The sequence below is a fragment of the Equus quagga genome, chromosome 8 (genome assembly GCF_021613505.1).
Source record: "Equus quagga isolate Etosha38 chromosome 8, UCLA_HA_Equagga_1.0, whole genome shotgun sequence".
Lineage (NCBI taxonomy): Eukaryota > Metazoa > Chordata > Mammalia > Perissodactyla > Equidae > Equus > Equus quagga.
Window position 1 is genome coordinate 29715604 of NC_060274.1, and position 16738 is coordinate 29732341.

Here is a 16738-nt window from a genome sequence, read left to right on the forward strand (position 1 = left end):
TTCACTAGTTATTTCTCTTTTGGTCTTATTTTATGTTGTATAACAGCTATTTTTTTCCTTTATCCAAGGGTTTTTTCCCCAATTTCAGTTAGAAAAGCTGTAAAATGTAAAGTATAGAGCAGGAATAAAAACCCCACATCCTGAGCTCATGAGCTGAGCTACTCATCAGCAGTAAGTCTGCTTTCACCCTTCAAGCAACAGGTATTCTGAGCCCCTGATGGAGCAGCCAGGCCGGTGACCTGAACAGAAAGAGACAGATAAGAAAAGAGAGAGAGAAGCTGAGTGGTTGATATGTTCTGGGGACGAAGGGTGGGAGGGATGAGTATGGGGGATGGAGATTTAATTTTAAATACGACAGCCTAAGAAATCCTCTTGCAGAAGGTAACATCTGAACAAGGACCTGATGGCACACGGCTTTGCAGCAAACCTGTGGCTTTGATCTGAGTTTGAGGGGACCCTAGCAGGTCACTGTGGCAGAGGCAGAGCGTCAGGATCTGATTTCATGTGTAAAGGTCACCGCGCTGTGCAGTGTGGAGAACAGACTGGACGGCACAGAGGGGAGCAGTGTAGGTGGGGAGAGGTGGTCAAAGTCTGAACATCATCTGAAGGTTGAGCTGTGGGGAGAAGCCAGATGGAGGACACGAGAGAAAGAGAAGTCAAGGTTTTGGCCCGAGTAACTTGGAAGGAGAGCGTTGCCATTTACTGAGATGTAAGAGAAACAAGTTTGAGGGGAGATGAAGTCGTCTTGTCTTTGGTACCTAATGGATGTGCAAGTGGAGATGTCAAGTAGGCAGTCAGAAACATAAATGTGGATCAGAGCGGGGGAAGCCTGAGCCAGAGGTACAGTGGATAGATGGTATTTAAAGCCAAGACTGATGAGATCCCCAAGGGAGTAACCAGCTAGAGAGGAGAGGAGAGGGCCACAGACCCAGTCCTAAGGCACTCGCTGCTGAGAGGGGGCGGAGACATGGAACTAGCGGCAGAGACAAGAAAGGACAGCTAGCGATGTACCAGGAAAACTAGGAAGCTTTTCTGTGGCTTAAAATGCACAGGTTTGCCAACAGTTATTGGCCACACAGGGGTCTTTTCTCCCCTCTTGTTCCCTTCTAGGTTTATAGCTATGTTTAGAGGGTCAGCGGTGCCTTTCCACGGACCACTGAATAAGTTTGGTTTTAACCTTGGTTAATACATCGGGTACCCAGTACTCCTAGAGAGAACCACTTATTAATGGGTTTCATTGATAACAGGAATCTACTTTGAAGTCTTTTTTTGCATATAGGAAATTGCTAATATATCACCAATAAAATGCAACTTGAAATAGCCTAAGTCAAGAAATCTCCCTTGCAACGTTATTTTAGTTTGAGATTTCAAAATGATGAAATTCTTTCCCACTGAAAAATAACTTGTTTTGTTAAATTCTTTTTCCCCCATGTCCCAACAAGCCTTGGCCAACGGTATACTTGCACAATCACCTGACAAAAATAATTTCTTTGCTAGGCTGTAATTTTAGTTACAAGCTACAGCTTAGTGTGGATTCTGATGTTGCAGTATCTGAGTTTCTTCATAGGTCAGTTCTTGGCTATTTCCACCACCTAGAAGATAACCTTAGACGTAGGCAAGAAAGCCTTCTGAGTGACTGACAGCCATCTTGTGGTGCACCCACGTTAGTCCTGCAACAGAGATAAAAATGCCCCAGAGCCAGGGGGCCAGACAACCATGTACAGAAGGCAAAGGCCCCAGCATTCCGGATCCGGGAAGGGCCAGGCAGCCAGCCCCAGACAAGTCCTAAGTTCCCTTTTAAAGGGGTCACAGTTTCATGGTCTGCTCCAAGAGAAGATATTCAAAATAAAGACCCTGGTCATTTATAAAGTTAACAAATATAATGCCTGAAATTTGTGTCCACCAAAACTAGTGAGTAGTTTTCAATTTTACGGCTTAAATACATCATCTAGGAAATTCACTCATTCCCCAGATAAATTAGATGTTGCTAGATGTACAATTTTAAAGTGTTGCCAAGTTAAGGACATCCTCGATCTGCTTATTTTATAGTCAGCAGCTATTATAACTACTTATATGCAAATCGTTTTAAAGTGTCTACAAATCTTAGGCTAATCATCATCTTGCCCAAGAATTCCATCTATTTTATAATTTAACAAACTCATGGTTGTCAGGTTTATGCAACGAATGTCAAGATGTGAACAAATTCCAAATTGCTAAGACTAAATGAGTTTTTATTATGTGTTTCATTAAGAAATAGAGGTTCTATTTATAATAGGAATAATTCTTGAAGGCTGAATGACACAGTAACTCTTGAAGACTGAGCTTTTCTATCTTGGTCTTCCCCCTCAGTAAAGAACACAACCGTGTCCCCAGTTACTCAAGTTAAAAATCTAGGAGTCATCTTTGATTCCCCTCTTTGCACAGGTTTAATAAAAGACTATTACTTCATCTAAGTCGCTGGTATATATTATATATGGAACATGTATCTATATATATGGAATAAGACTGCCACCAAATACAGTGGTATAGCAGCAGAAACCAGTGTCAAACCCCCTTCTCCAAATTCACATACACACATATTCTCATTCATCCTCCCCACCCCCGTGGTCATTCATTCATTCATTCATTCATTCCATTCTGTACCCCAACAGTGTGGCTCAGGATTGCTGCATCATGGGATGGGAATACTGATGGGGGGGGGGGGGGGGCCTAGGCAGCCAGAAATAGGACAGAGAGGGAGTGCTTAAAACAGCATGAAAACACAGGGTTCCTGCAGAGAGGCCCTTGGACAGGGAAGATGCCTCGGAAAGCAAAGGAGAAGCCAAGTTCAACCATCCATTTGTAAATCTTGCTTAGGGCAGGCCCTGGGTCCAGGAGAAGAGAGAAAGCTTTCTGCAATCCTGCTTGATTCCAGAACCCTCACTAGTAGCGGAGTTCTAGAGTTCAGCTACCTTAAGGAAAAATCAGCTCTTCTGTATTAGCCTAGGAATAAAAGCACTATGAATCCCAATGTCTGGGACACAGCAAACACTGAGTCAATGTTTACTGGATGAGTAATACATTTCTAAGAAGTTCTGAGCTGTCCAGCCTTATTACCCCCTTGCCCTCATGTCATCCATAGTCTGGCTGAACTGATGCCTCACCATGCCACGTGCTTGCTGCCCTTTCCTCCTCTTGAAATGCCAAGTTCAGAGCTCACCTCTTCCCCGGAGCTCTTCCTGATCCCTCTAGTCAGTAGCAGTCTCTGACTCTGAGACCACTTTATCTGCCCCACCTGACAGCTCTTAGCTCTTTCAGCACCCGAGTCATTATGTACGTGTCGTATCTTCAGCCGGAACGAAAGCCGCCTTGACAGGGAAGGCAGGACGGCTCATCCTCCTCGTTCCCGAGACTACATGTGGTTTTGGTTGTATAAACACGTGCTTCGTTAACTACAGAAATAAGCCCAAAGAATGGCATGCAGTGAGGTTCTCTCTCACTGTGTGTGCATGTTGTTTTACTAACTAATATGATTTACCGCATTAATTCATGTGATGACCGTGATGCCCGGGCAGTTCTGATGCCGGTTTGGTCTCTGAACACACACGAGACCGAAGCTGCTGTCATCGCCATCACACTCACCTCATTCGCCAAGGCAAACGTCCCCCAGTGAATGGCCACAGATTTCTTCGCTTGAACGTCAATGTGAATCCTTACAGCTTCTTCCGGGTCTACGTGCTGGTATTTCATAAACCACCTGATGAAGCACAGCAATTTGTTAATTCTGGCCTCTGAGCTGCACATTAAATCCTAATGACTGCGTCATCGAACCACCTTTAAGATTCTGCACAGGAATAAATCAGACAAAACCATCTCCCTTGAGTCCGCTTTTCTGCTTGTAAAAAATAAGCAAAACTCTTTCGAGAGGTAAGTCTCAAGCAGAACTCCCCTTTGAATAGTAAGACTTTGTTCCACATATATTTTGATTTCACTGGTGATTTATTCTGAAGATGTATCTTACTGTTCCTTTTAAAAGGAGATACTTGGCAGTCCTGGCTTGAATCAAAGAAAGTGAATAATGGGTAAAGTACTAGAAACAACTCCAGTTGCAGAAGAAACTGAGTAACTTGCTGAAAGAATTTTTTTAAAACTTGCTAAGCCAAACAAAAATTAGTGTACAATATAACTTAAAGATTGAGAGCAAAAAACCCCAATTACTATTCAAGGATTTTATTTCAACATCCTACAACTGAACAGTGAGGTGTTTGGCAAGAAGAGTGGGTACGTGGGGGGCACTGATTAGCGAGCGTGTAGAAACACAGACAGGCTGCCTAACACCCTGCAAAGTCACTTCAAATCCTTTGAGCTTCCATTTCCTCGTCTGTGCAACAGAAATTACGCCCGCCTAGTGAGGGAGTTATGAGGATTAAACAAGACACAGTTTCTTCAAAGTACCAAGCACAGCACCTATGTCATAGAATTCTCCCAAAAGAGTAAAGAATTGGCAAAACCAACACTTTCAGGAGAAAGAATTATTATTTCTGATAAGAAGGGAGAAGTGTACTGTCTACATGCAAATCCTGGAGTTTCCCAGCCATCAGCGTAGAAGAGGAAAACCACCACTGCCTCCACGTTATTTACATCCGCTCAGCTACGGCCGGCCGATGCTGCAGGGAAGGCTGGCGGATGCGGACTCAGTGCGGGCTTCTGCACGCCCCAGAACACAGGCTGGGAAAGTGCATCCTCCACACCAGCCAGCGGGTATGACTCACTGTAGGAGGAGCCCAGAGACAAAGCCGCTGTGTTCTCCTGCACAGCGGTCAGAGCAGCTCGGTGCCGCCACCCCTCCTGACACTCAGCACGCAGGGCAAGATGAAAACAGATTTTGGTGTTTCTTTCCAATTTTTTTTTAAATTCCTGCTGCAAATCAAAGGGAGAGACACACTCCTTTCCACCCTCATGTCTATCGGAAATAAATGTGAAATTCTTACTCTGGTGTAAACTTTACAATAAAAACTTAAGATCCTAACTGACTTGACTTGGATATTCTATCTGGTGACAGGAGATCCCAAAAGTTAGGATGAAATATCCCAAGCATATCACTGAAAGTCATTTTTGGTGTAATCATCTTACATTTTTAGAGTCCTGTGAAGTTTTGTTGGTTGATAATCTCATTTCTAAACCTGTTAGTCCTGACCAGAGAAATGGGTTACACAGCAGAGCCGACCCCAATTTAATTCTCTGAGAGCAAATACCATCCTCCCATCCTCTGCTGTCTCAGGAACAAGACAGCTGCAAGCAGGAAGGGGGAATCATGTGAGGGAATCTGCATAGTCAGGCTGTACACGTCATCACATTGTTGAGAAATTTATCCATTGCTACAATTTTCATAATTACGAATAAGATATTCTAAGAACACATATTCAGTAAAGATCAACTGATTTCAATTTCATATGAAATTGATTTGTAAACAGGCTGATGTTTTGAGAAGTCTCATTAGAATTCAGAATTAGAGGGGCCGGCCCCGTGGCCGAGTGGTTGGGTTCACACAGTCCTCTTTGGCGGCCCAGGGTTTCGCCAGTTCAGATCCTGGGCATGGACCTAGCATTGCTTGTCAGGCCACGCTGAGGCGGCATCCCACATGCCACAACTAGAAGGACCTATAACCAGAATATACAACTATGTACTAGGGGGCTTTGGGGAGAAGAAAAAGAAGGAAGAAAAAAAAAAGAGGAAGATTGGCAACAGATGTTAGCTCAGGGCCAATTGTTTTTTTTAAAAAAAAATTAATTAGAATTACGTGGAAAAGTGAAATTCAAGCACAATTAGTCATTTATAATAATTTTTTTAAATAAGGTAAAAATGTCTAGCCCCTTAAAGAAACTAGAAGAAAAACATAAAGGAGAAATAAGCATTAATAAAGACAGTGAAGACACAGTTTTAGTGGACGTAGAACTTGATCAAGTAAGTGTCACAGCATCAGACGGCAGCCAGCGATCGTGGTCTGTGTGTTTCTGCTCTTCTGCTCATAGTGTTGCCTAAACAAAATGTGTCCTGTGCACAGTTCTGTGTGCACCTCTGCGTGCGCTCTAGAAAATAAAACCTGTTTAAATTTGCCTTCACTTTGTCCCTAGTGTTTATTTTCTCTTCACTTGTATGTACCAACCACAGTTGACTGAACTCTCTGAAATCACTTGTCTTTGGCTTAAGAAGGAAGACACAGGCAATGGGTGGGTCTCCTGGGTCTCGAATGCCCGTGTGACCTGTAACTGCCCTGAAGACAGGTGGCCAGTATGCGGAGGTTGGAGGGCGACTGGTGAGGGACCAACAGTGTCATCACCGGGTTAACTTCAGCGCTGACTCAAGTGAGACCAATGCTATAGGCCGATGCCTCGATTTCTCTCTGCCAAACACGGGGGGCTAAAGGATGGGATGGGCGCGTTCCTGTCACAGGGCAAACGGTGGTTACATGGTCTCCTCCGTGTGATGGAAGAACAAAGGTTAGGTTGACTGTCAGCTGATGGGTTTAACTTTAGTCGGAATGGTATGTGAACTTCTGGCTAGGTAGAGTAAGTCTTTAAATTTTGGTCCTTTTTTCTTGGGAATATAATTTCTGTTTTGAACAATTATTTAACTGATATGACCGTGATTAAAATGTTTTGAAATGAAACAATTTGGGGCCAGCCCCGTGGCCGAGTGGTTAAGTTCACGTGCTTCACTTGGGAGCCCAGGGTTTTGCTGGTTTGGATCCTGAGCATGGACGTGGCACCACTCATCAAGCCACGCTGAGGCGGTGTCCCGCATGCCACAACTAGAAGGACCTACACTAGAATATACAATTAGGTACAGTGGGGCTTTGGGGAGAAGAAGAAACAAAAAAGGAAGATTGGCCAATCTCCCTCACCAAAAAAGTATACTTAAAAAAAAAAATAAAATGAAATGAAACCCTTTTAACTGAATCTGACCCACCAACCCCCAACAGATATAGAACAAAGTCCATCATTAACATCACAGATTACACGGTGTCACAAAATCACACCCAGTTCCCTTTCAAGCTCCGTTAACTCACTAGGTCGCAGGAATGTCTTCTCGGAAGTCTGCCTACCTTGGTTCATAAGCTCCAATGGGAATAGCAGCCAGGTCAAAAGGCCCAAATCTTCTTCCTATCTCTTCAAAACCAGAGCAATAACCAGTGTCTCCTGCGAAAAAAAATCGATTCCAAGGCCCCAGGACAGACCAGCTGCCCCAGAGCACCTTGTTGTCATCCATCAGAGTCCTCTTACACCAGTGCTGGGAAGGCGTGAGGACGAAGGTGACCTTGTCGCGTCCAGGGACACAGTTCTCCTCCCACCAGTCCAGCTCAATCACGTTCTCACAGCCACATTTCTGCATCCAGTCGAGGAGACCCAAGGGCACAAACCATCGCAACTCATTCCCGAACCGCTCGTTCAGAGCGACGACAGAGTTGTGGTCCAGGTGGTCATAGTGGTTGTGGCTGATAAGGACCGCGTCTACCCGGGGCAGTTCGCTCACAGTGCACGGGGGTCGACGGAAACGCTTCGGACCCACGTACTGCGATGGCGAGGCGCGGGAGCTGAAGACGGGGTCCGTGAGAAGAACCAGCTCATCCATCTCCACCATGACCGTCGCGTGTCCCAGCCACGTGACTCGTAAGCCAGCTTCCCTCACGCCAGCTTGTTCAGGGTCATCGACAAAATACGGTTTCAGCACTGGGAGTTCTTTATCAAGCTCCTGTGTGTGTAAAGACAAGCAGCCGTTAGAGAGAGAGGAAAAAAAAAAGGTATGATGTCATCAGAGAACATATTTTGGCCTAAATTACAGATAGAAGGGCTATTTGGGGAGAACTGAAGTCAGTGAATAAATTTGCTATTTTTGCTTTTCTCTTGAAAATGCATACTTCTGAATCTTAGTAATCATGACAGTATAGCAATGTAAGATCTTCTTAGTCCCAAATGCAGTAGACCAAGGGAAAACGGAAAACTTTGAGCACTGCTAAATTGATTAATTTTTTAAAGGCTCTCTCCTGTAAGTGGGAGAGGTAGACGGGCCCAGCTGCGGGCACTTTGCCATTGCCCTTCCACTTGGCTGGTGCCTGTGCTGGTGGACACTGCCTCAGAGGCAGGTCAGTCCCTGCAAACAGGAGAGACGACTCCGGACCATCCACGTCCCAGATCTGGATCTCAGGTCTCAGATGCCAGTCTGACTTCTGAGTCCATGGAACTGACGGCAGACCACTGTGAGGATTCCGGGGGACACCAGTCACAGACTGGTGAGGAAGACTGCTCCTCCTCCACCCTGGAGGTCTCCTACCAGTGATCAAAGCGAAACACGGTCCCTGCCTGTGAGAAGTTGAGCACTCTTAGGGGTAAACAGAGGTAAAAACAGTAACTACCACAGAGTTTGCTAACCATTACTCCTTTGGTTATTTTACCTTTTATCCTTGGATTAAGCTAGACCAACAAGAAGCCCTGTTTCAGGGTCACATCCTGGCTTTTCTAAATTGTGCTTTGGTGCCATGCCCAGCCCCGCTTTGAGGTCTCCTGCAGGAAGCAGCCTCCAGGATCTTGCTGTGCACGCACTGTAGGCCGTCTTGAAGACTTGGTACCACCTCCACCCCCCACCATCCCACTCACCCCAGAAACATTCCTCTCAATTCGCAGTAACACGCAAAGCTCTTCTCCAGGGCAGCTGGCTTTATTCATTTCACCGTCACTGGGAAAACTCCAACAGTTCATGCTTCCCTTTTAGCTTTGACTAGAAACTTCCAAGTAAAGGCTGAGCTGCCTCCAGCCACGTGTGGGCGTGATGGAACAGACTCCTAGGCCAACTTTATTCTTGGCTTTATTCTCTACCCTAATAGTTTATTTGCTCTTATGTGTTCATCTGTTTGTTTGGTTTTTTTTTTCACTGCTACATGTATTTTTATAAGTTCCTGCAAATCAAGTTTGAGAAGAGTGTGGTAGTGGATGATTAAATAAAAGACAAGACGTGCCATAGGCTGGTAAGGACTGAGGAGCCCAGCTGCCAGAGGCTCAGACACAGTGACCTGTGAGAGGTCCTGCAGAATGAGGAAGCTCACGGTGCAGGAAGAGGAGGAAGAGCAGCCCGGGCAGAGAAAATGCCCAAGCGAACACACGAGGCCAACAGGAACACAGCAACTGGGGGCAGGGGACCAACTGAATCCATGAAGGTCAGAACTCTAAGAGCCCTGAATGCCATACTCCACCCAGGGACGATGAGGAAGCATCTTAAAAAAGACGCGACCTGATTTATGTCTAGAGAAAACACTGTAGAGTGCAAAGGATGACCTCGTGTATCACGGCAGCTGCCACAAGACGGGAGGACCCGAACAAAGGAGACCACCATGGGAAGAAGAGAGGGTAAATGGAGTGATGCTGGCGAAGGAAAACTGGGGGTCACTGAGACGGTGTGAAGGGAAAAGGGCCTGGACAGGGAAGAGAAGCCGCAGAGGAGGAGCCGGCAAAGATGTGTCTCAGCCACCCTAAGCCTTAGTTGCATCTGAAAAATGGGTGTAATACCTGTAGCTACACTTCACTGCCATGGGGACTGAATTAGGAGTGGCCAGCACACTGTAAGCACTCGTCAAGTACTCGAAAAGAAAGAACACCCCAACCCCAGCGACCGGCCGGGCACCAACCCCATCCATCCCTTGCGTTTTTACCCATTTCCTTTCTCATGGTCCCTAACAAAGTTAAGATCCTAAGGAACATCCAGACACCTCAGAGGCCTCCTGATTGCCCAGCTGTCTTCCTGTCCACTCAACCCACACCCAAGACCCCCTCAGAAACAGTCTACTTACGGTCCACCTCTCCCGGGCTGAAAACCCCGCACTGGCCCCTGCTGCCTGCCCAGGCGTCTCACCCTCTGCCCAGGGGTGCGCCTGTCACTGGACCAATCCCATCCTCCTCTGTCAGTGTCACTCAACTCCTCTGCCCGGCTCTGTCCCACCTACACTGGGGCTGCTCCCTGCCCCAGAGAGAGCTTAAGAACCGGAATGACCCTGATCCCACTGCTCAGGTGAAAACGTCTTCCCTCTCTCGTCCCCGTGAGACCTTAATCAAGCGGCACCCTTGGTGAGGCCCTCTGGAGTCTCCACAGCTAGGGGCAGCGCTCCCGCCTCTCCACTTCCACGCCGCCCTGTCCACGCGCCACCTGGATGTTCCACCCCGCGCCCCAGTTACACACACACAGGATGCATCTCATGTCTCGTGCCACGTGGACTCTCACAGGGCCCCGTTCAGAGACCGAAGCACAACGTGTGCTCGATAAAATTCACTGGATGAGTGAGTGAACGAATGGAAATTTGTCAAGTCAGTTCTCAGAGGTGGTAGTGAGGGTTAGTGAACAGTAACAAATGCCCTATGGTGTACTGACCAGGAATCGAGGAGGAAAGAGACGCCGCGCCTATGGACTGAGCACCTACCACGTGTCAGGCTTCTGACTAGATGATGATGAGGATGACAAACTCTCCAACGTATCAAGTACTTTCATATAACACAAAATAACATTCACAGCAGCTATCATTTATGGAGCGCTACATGCTAGACACTGTACTAACGGCTTCGTAACAATGTGTCACTTTAATCCTGACCACATCGGAGGTAGGTACTATTGACTGTCTCCATTTTCTAGATGACAAAACAAAGAAGGAGAAGTCACAGCACTCACACGAGGTCACCCAGCTGGCCTCCAGGCATGGTGCCTCTCACCACTGCCCTTAACTCCCAAATGTTATCTCATTTCATACACGTTTTTTTAAAAAACACGTAACAGCCTGGGGACCAGAGCAGGGAGAAAGAGAGACAGATGACTCAGTACACAAAGAAACTTTCGGAGGTGCTGGATGTCGTCATTATCTTGACTGTGATCATTTCATGGGTATATACATATGTCGAAACTCATCAAATGATGCTTTTTGAATATGAGGAGCTTATACTATGTTAATAAAACTTTTTTAAAAATTTAAGTAGCATGTGTTCAAACAGTAAATCAAAATATCTGTAACAAAATTCCCTGAAAGTTGCTGCATTTTCTTTTTGCTCTAAGTTTAAAGCCAGATTTATCTGATGTTCAGTGTGTGGCATTACCTGCCGACTGCTGGGAGAACACCCACACCAGGGCCCCTCCGGCAGCCTCGGCTTGTTCTCAAACAAGGTGCGAACAGGTGGGGGGCTGGAAGGAGCAGGCACAAAGGACCGACTACTGTGTGATCCTGCTTATAGGAAACATCCAGAACAGGCAAATCCAGAGACGGGAAACAGATGAGCCGTTCCCAGGGGCTGGAGGAGGAATGCAGAACTGGGGGTGACGACTAAGGACGCGGGCTTCACTTTGAGCAATGGCAGCGTATTCGACTGTGGTAGTGGTGACACGACGCCATGAATGTACCAGAAACCAGTGAATTGCACACTTTAAACAGGTCTGCTGTACACTATGTGAATTCTCTCTCAACAAAGCTGTTTTTAAACAGTAAACTATGGACAAGAGCTGTGGATCAAAGTCACGCTCTTCTCCGTGCTGTCTTGTTCCTAAGCCCATCACAAAAGAGCAGCATAGAGACTCTGTTCCCTAGTACCACTGTCCTATAAAACTCAAACGAGCAGAGTCTACAGCAGGGATTCCGAAAAGAAAAACTGATTTTTTTCACTTTTTATCCTAATCATTAGAGTTTGAGAAAGCCTGTAGAATGGGGACAGGGAAATTCTTGCTTATTGGAGGAAACCGAGCACTCACGTGGCGTTTTCTTTACTCGATCAAGAATTTTCCGGGCTGGTCTTCCTTTCTGCACGTGGGAAAATGCCGTAGGCCCATAACTAACCAGGACGTTCGTTAAAGTTTTACTTTTCTTGGGGAGAGAGATCCTAACGTTCGTTCAACCACTACCCTTTGCTGGGCGGTTTAAACGCATCATGTCAGCTAACTCTGAAGCGGATGTTACTGCCCTTCTACAGACAGACCAACCCAGACAGAGCAGGGTCCCTAGAAACTCAGCGAGGTCACGACAAGCCAGTGTCCAACCAGGAGGGGGTCGAGGTCTTCCGGACTCCAGAGAGCCTCTCTCTTCATTAAACCGTAACTCCTTCCGTGGCATAAATGATATTAACTTTAAAACAACGAAACCCATATTCTAGTTAATTTTATTTTCACAGGATGTGTTTGTGGGCACGAGTGAGACAGAAGAGACGGAGTGAACCAAATCTGTTAAAATCGTGTTTTCTAAAATCACTTTTAAAGAAGACTTGATTTAATCCTTTACTTCTAACTGAAAGTATATTTTTACTGTCTTAGGAAACTTGAATACTTATACTTGGAAACTGAGATTTAAATGAAAAACAAAATTTTTTCATATTTATTTTGATGATATATGTGAACACTGAATAGAGATCGACCTGTTACCAAAATACCTCCAATTCAATTAATTATTAATGCTAGTGTTTTATATTTTTGCCATGCTATCTGTATTAAGAGTACAAGATCCATCAAAACGGCTTAATATTTTTAAACTCGATTATAAGAGAAACTGCCCTTCAAAGATATTTGGAAAAAACAGAAAAATATAAAGATGAGTATATCAATATGCAAAGATTAAACCACTGTTAACATTACATTGTCTTTACTCACAGTTCTATTTTTATGCCTGATTAAAGTTCATATAGTATTCATGTTTTCTAGTTTTTAAAAAAATTTTAGGGGCCAGCCCAGTGGAGCAGCGGTTAAGTTCACGCATTCTAATTCTCGGCGGTCCTGGGTTCGTCGGTTCAGATCCCGGGTGCAGACATGGCACCACTTGGCACACCATGCTGTGTTAAGCATCCCACATATAAAGTAGAGGAAGATGGGCACTGATGTTAGCTCAGGGCCAGTCTTCCTCAGCAAAAAAGAGGACTGGCAATAGTTAGCTCAGGGCTAGTCTTCCTCAAAAAAAAAAAAAAAACAAATTTCATACTGTGACATTTTCACCTATCACTTAAAACTCTGAGACTTTTCTTTAAATACTACTTAAAATTGAAATGAATAAATTTGAGGAAACCTGTCAGAATGTAAAACAAAAAAAGAAAAAAAGATGAAATACAGGGGCCAGCCCGGTGGCGTAGTGGTTAAGTTCACGTGCTCCAATTGAGCAGCCCGGGTTGTCGCTGGTTCAGATTCTGGGCACAGACCTACGCACCACTTATCAAGCCATGCTGTGGCAGCATCCCACATACAAAATAGAGGAAGACTGGCACAGATGTTAGCTCAGGGGCCAATCTTCTTCACCAAAAAAAAGATGAAATACAGGCAAAATAGAGAGAAAATGACAGGCTGGCCCCATGGCATAGTGATTAACTTCAGCATGCTCTGCTTTGGCAACCTGGGTTCAGATCCCAGGCACGGACCTACACCACTTGTCAGCCATGCTGTGGTAGTGACCGACAAATAAAGTGGAGGAAGACTGGCACAGTTGTTAGCTCAGAGCTAATCTTCCTCAAGCCAAAAAAAAAAAAAAAAAGGCAGAAAACTGGCAACACATGTTAGCTCAGGGCTAATTTTCCTCAGCAAAAAAAAAAAACTATAGAGGATTGGTCTAGGAGACCCAAAATATAATTAGTAGTCATTTTAGAATGAAAAGATGGAGGGAAGGAAATGTTCACAGAAATAGATAAGAAAATTTCCTAGAACTGAAGAAACAGATTTTCACATCTAAAGAGCCCACCAGGCATGAGGCATGATGCATATGGGACCGGACATCATGGTGAAATTTCAGAACACTGGTGCCAAAGAGATGACCCCTGGTTTCTAGAGGCGAAATAAAGGTCATGCACAAAGGATCAAGAATGGCACTGAGCTCGTCCACAGCCATCCGAAGAGGAAGGTCACGGAGGCAATGCTTTCAAATTCTGCGAGAAATCTGTTTCCAAACTAAAATTCTGCACCCACACCATGAAGAGAATACAGACATTTCAGACAAGCAAGGTCTCAAAAACCGACTTCCCACAGACCCTCGCTCAGGAAGCTCATTAACAATGTGCGCCACCAAAACGAGAAAATATCCAAGAAAGAGGAACAAGCGGATGCAGGAAACAGAGCCGACACGGAGGAGGCAGAGGAACCCAGGATGACAGTGGAGGGAGACCCCGGAACGACGCCGGCAGGAAGGCTGCAGGCGGCTGAAAGACCACCTGGAGGTCGCCCCCTCAGGAACACTGCTGAGAAGCCACGGGCAGGAGGGCAGGGCCTGGTCACAAACGCACAGAAAGTGAAGCAGACGAACAAGAGGGATCATTAACGTCGGGGAAGAGTAGATAACAAAGGAGACACAGCCATTGTACATTACTCGGTTGTCAATGGGAAATACTGATATAGTCACAATAACGTGAACAGCAAAGGGAAAGTTCAAGGAGAACCATGGCGGGTGAGGAGGGGTGAGAGTGAGTTCAATCTGACAGTAAATGTGAAGGACACAGACAGACAGACTGCATGACAACATATGTATGAGCTAGCTGAAACAGTCAGAGTCAGACTCGAAGGGGAGATGGTGGTTGCCAGGGGGAGGGGGAGGGGAAACGGAGTCACTAATCACCTCAGCAAGACAATGAGCTCTAGGGACCTGCTAAGCAACCTTGTACCTGTCGTTGGCAATAGTGTATTGTCCACTTAAAAGTTTAAGACGGGGGCAGCCTGGTGGCACAGCCGTTAAGTTAGCACGTTCTGCTTCAGCGGCCTGGGGTTCGCCAGTTCGGATTCAGGTGCAGACATGGCACTGCTTGACAAGCCATGCTGTGGTAGGCGTCCCACATATAAAGTAGAGGAAGATGGGCACAGATGTTAGCTCAGGGCCAGTCTTCCTCAGCAAAAAAAAGAGGAGGATTGGTAGCAGATGTTAGCTCAGGGCTAATCTTCCCCCCGCCCCCAAAAGAAAAAGTTTAAGAGGGAAGAGCTCATGTTAAGTGTTCTTGCCACAATGAAATTAAAAGAAATATGAAGGTAAACTCCAGAGGGAAGAACATAAAGGGCATTGCCTTTTTTCTGGGGAAGAGGACTGAGTGGCAGGGGCTCGTTAGGGGATGGGATGTGTCTTATAAGCCTTCCAGGACTAAGACTTTTTACAAACTGAATACATGTATTTTTTTCTTGATTGAAAACAGCAGCCTCTTAGCATAAATAGAAAACAGTATGTTTCATTGTTTCAAAGGTACCCTATTATTCTTCAATATCATACATCTGAAGGGTGCATCATATTTTCACAGTATTTTCCTGTGTCATGTGAAGCTCGAAGCAATCCTAGTGACCTAAACTCTTACCCTAACTTTACAGACCAAAACAAGGTGTTCCCTGAGGGATTGTGAGAGGATTAAGGTCACTCTCGGTGAGGAGTCCTGAGCCGAGCCTGGTTTCCGGACTCCTGGGGTCCCGCTTTTTCTTCCAGGCCATGCTGTGCAGCCTCAGGCCTGTGTGTCTCTCACACTCCCGTCTGACTGTCCCCTGCTCGGCTCTAGAGCAGCGACTGACGAGGACGGCTCCCGTCCACTGACGGAACTCAGGAGGTGCCTGCCGCCCGGTCTCTGTGAAATTCTCTCTTGTCTCTTTCCCCGAGATTACTGGTGACTGTGATCAACAGTAACGATGAGACAAGGTCACTGAGCCAGCTGCGCAAGCACGAAGCAGTGACAGCGTCTGAACAATGCGAAGCTGTGAACCGGCAACCTGCTCTGAAGACCCAGAAAGGCCAGCATCAGGAATGGCCAAGTAAACAGACACTGCTGTCTGACCAGGCCACTCAACCGGAGAGCTCTGCTGTCCTTTTATTTAGATCTGTTCTGTTACTTTATACTTTAATCGTCTGTTTCTTCCAAACTACTTTCCTATTTATAGACCTAAATATACTATAATGATGTAAACTGCATAATATATAGTAATTATAACCCTCCATATATGATATCATCCTGTCTCCTTCCCAAACAATAATCTGAAACTCTAGCCTCCCAGTGTCTAACAAAAACAACGACCAGAAATCTGATTAAATTGGGAGTTGATGCAATGATCTGAAGCCGGTGTTCTTCACACGGTTCTTAATGTTTTTGGGGGGGAAATATAGAACTCTGTCACATTCGGGAGTTGGTAAAAGTTAATAATTTTATTTAAAGGGACGGCGTGAGTTACGGTCATCTACGAAAATACCAGAAATCAACGTGCGTTTGACCTAGTTCTAGGCTTTTACTGGAAACAAGGGAGAAGATGCAGGTGAGAGGTTAGAGATAAAAGATCGACTGGAATAGTGCGAAAGTATCCTCTCTCTTCTCTTACGTGATGCCGAGTTTAAGTGGTACCTACTGAGACATGACATCTCCTTTGGCATTTATTTTTAAAAATCTCCTGTCTTTAAAAAAAAAAAAAAAAAGGCTTTTCTATTTCACTAAAGAACGCAGCCCCCGTCCTCATCCTCCTAACTTCTTTCTCTGCTTTATTCTTCTCCATGGCACTAATCATCTTTTAATACACCACACAATTTACTGACTTATTTTGCTTACTGTCTCACTCTTGCACTAACCCTAAGGTCCAAGAAGGCCAGAGTGTCTCTCTGCTTTGTTCACGGCTCTCTCTATCACCCAGAACAGTGTGCTTGGTACACAGCAGGTGCTCAATAAGTACTGGCTAAATGAGTGAACGGACAGGCTTGACAGGGTCCACTGACTCCCTGAAATTACAGTAGGAGGCAATGTGCTTATGTGCATATTTC

General features: G+C 45.5%; 1 protein-coding gene across 5 annotated transcripts in view; it reads right to left on the reverse strand.

Moving 5' to 3' along the window:
• The window catches only part of NAPEPLD (N-acyl phosphatidylethanolamine phospholipase D), a 40148-nt gene that overhangs the window by 4438 nt on the left and 18972 nt on the right, over positions 1-16738 (reverse strand). For all 5 annotated transcript variants that reach the window (XM_046669999.1, XM_046669998.1, XM_046669997.1 and 2 more), the window contains exons 3-4: positions 7085-7731; positions 3622-3736 (exon numbers count right to left, since the gene is read on the reverse strand). In XM_046669999.1, the coding sequence (XP_046525955.1) occupies positions 3622-3736; positions 7085-7731 (762 nt within the window). The remainder of the gene's footprint in view (positions 1-3621; positions 3737-7084; positions 7732-16738) is intronic.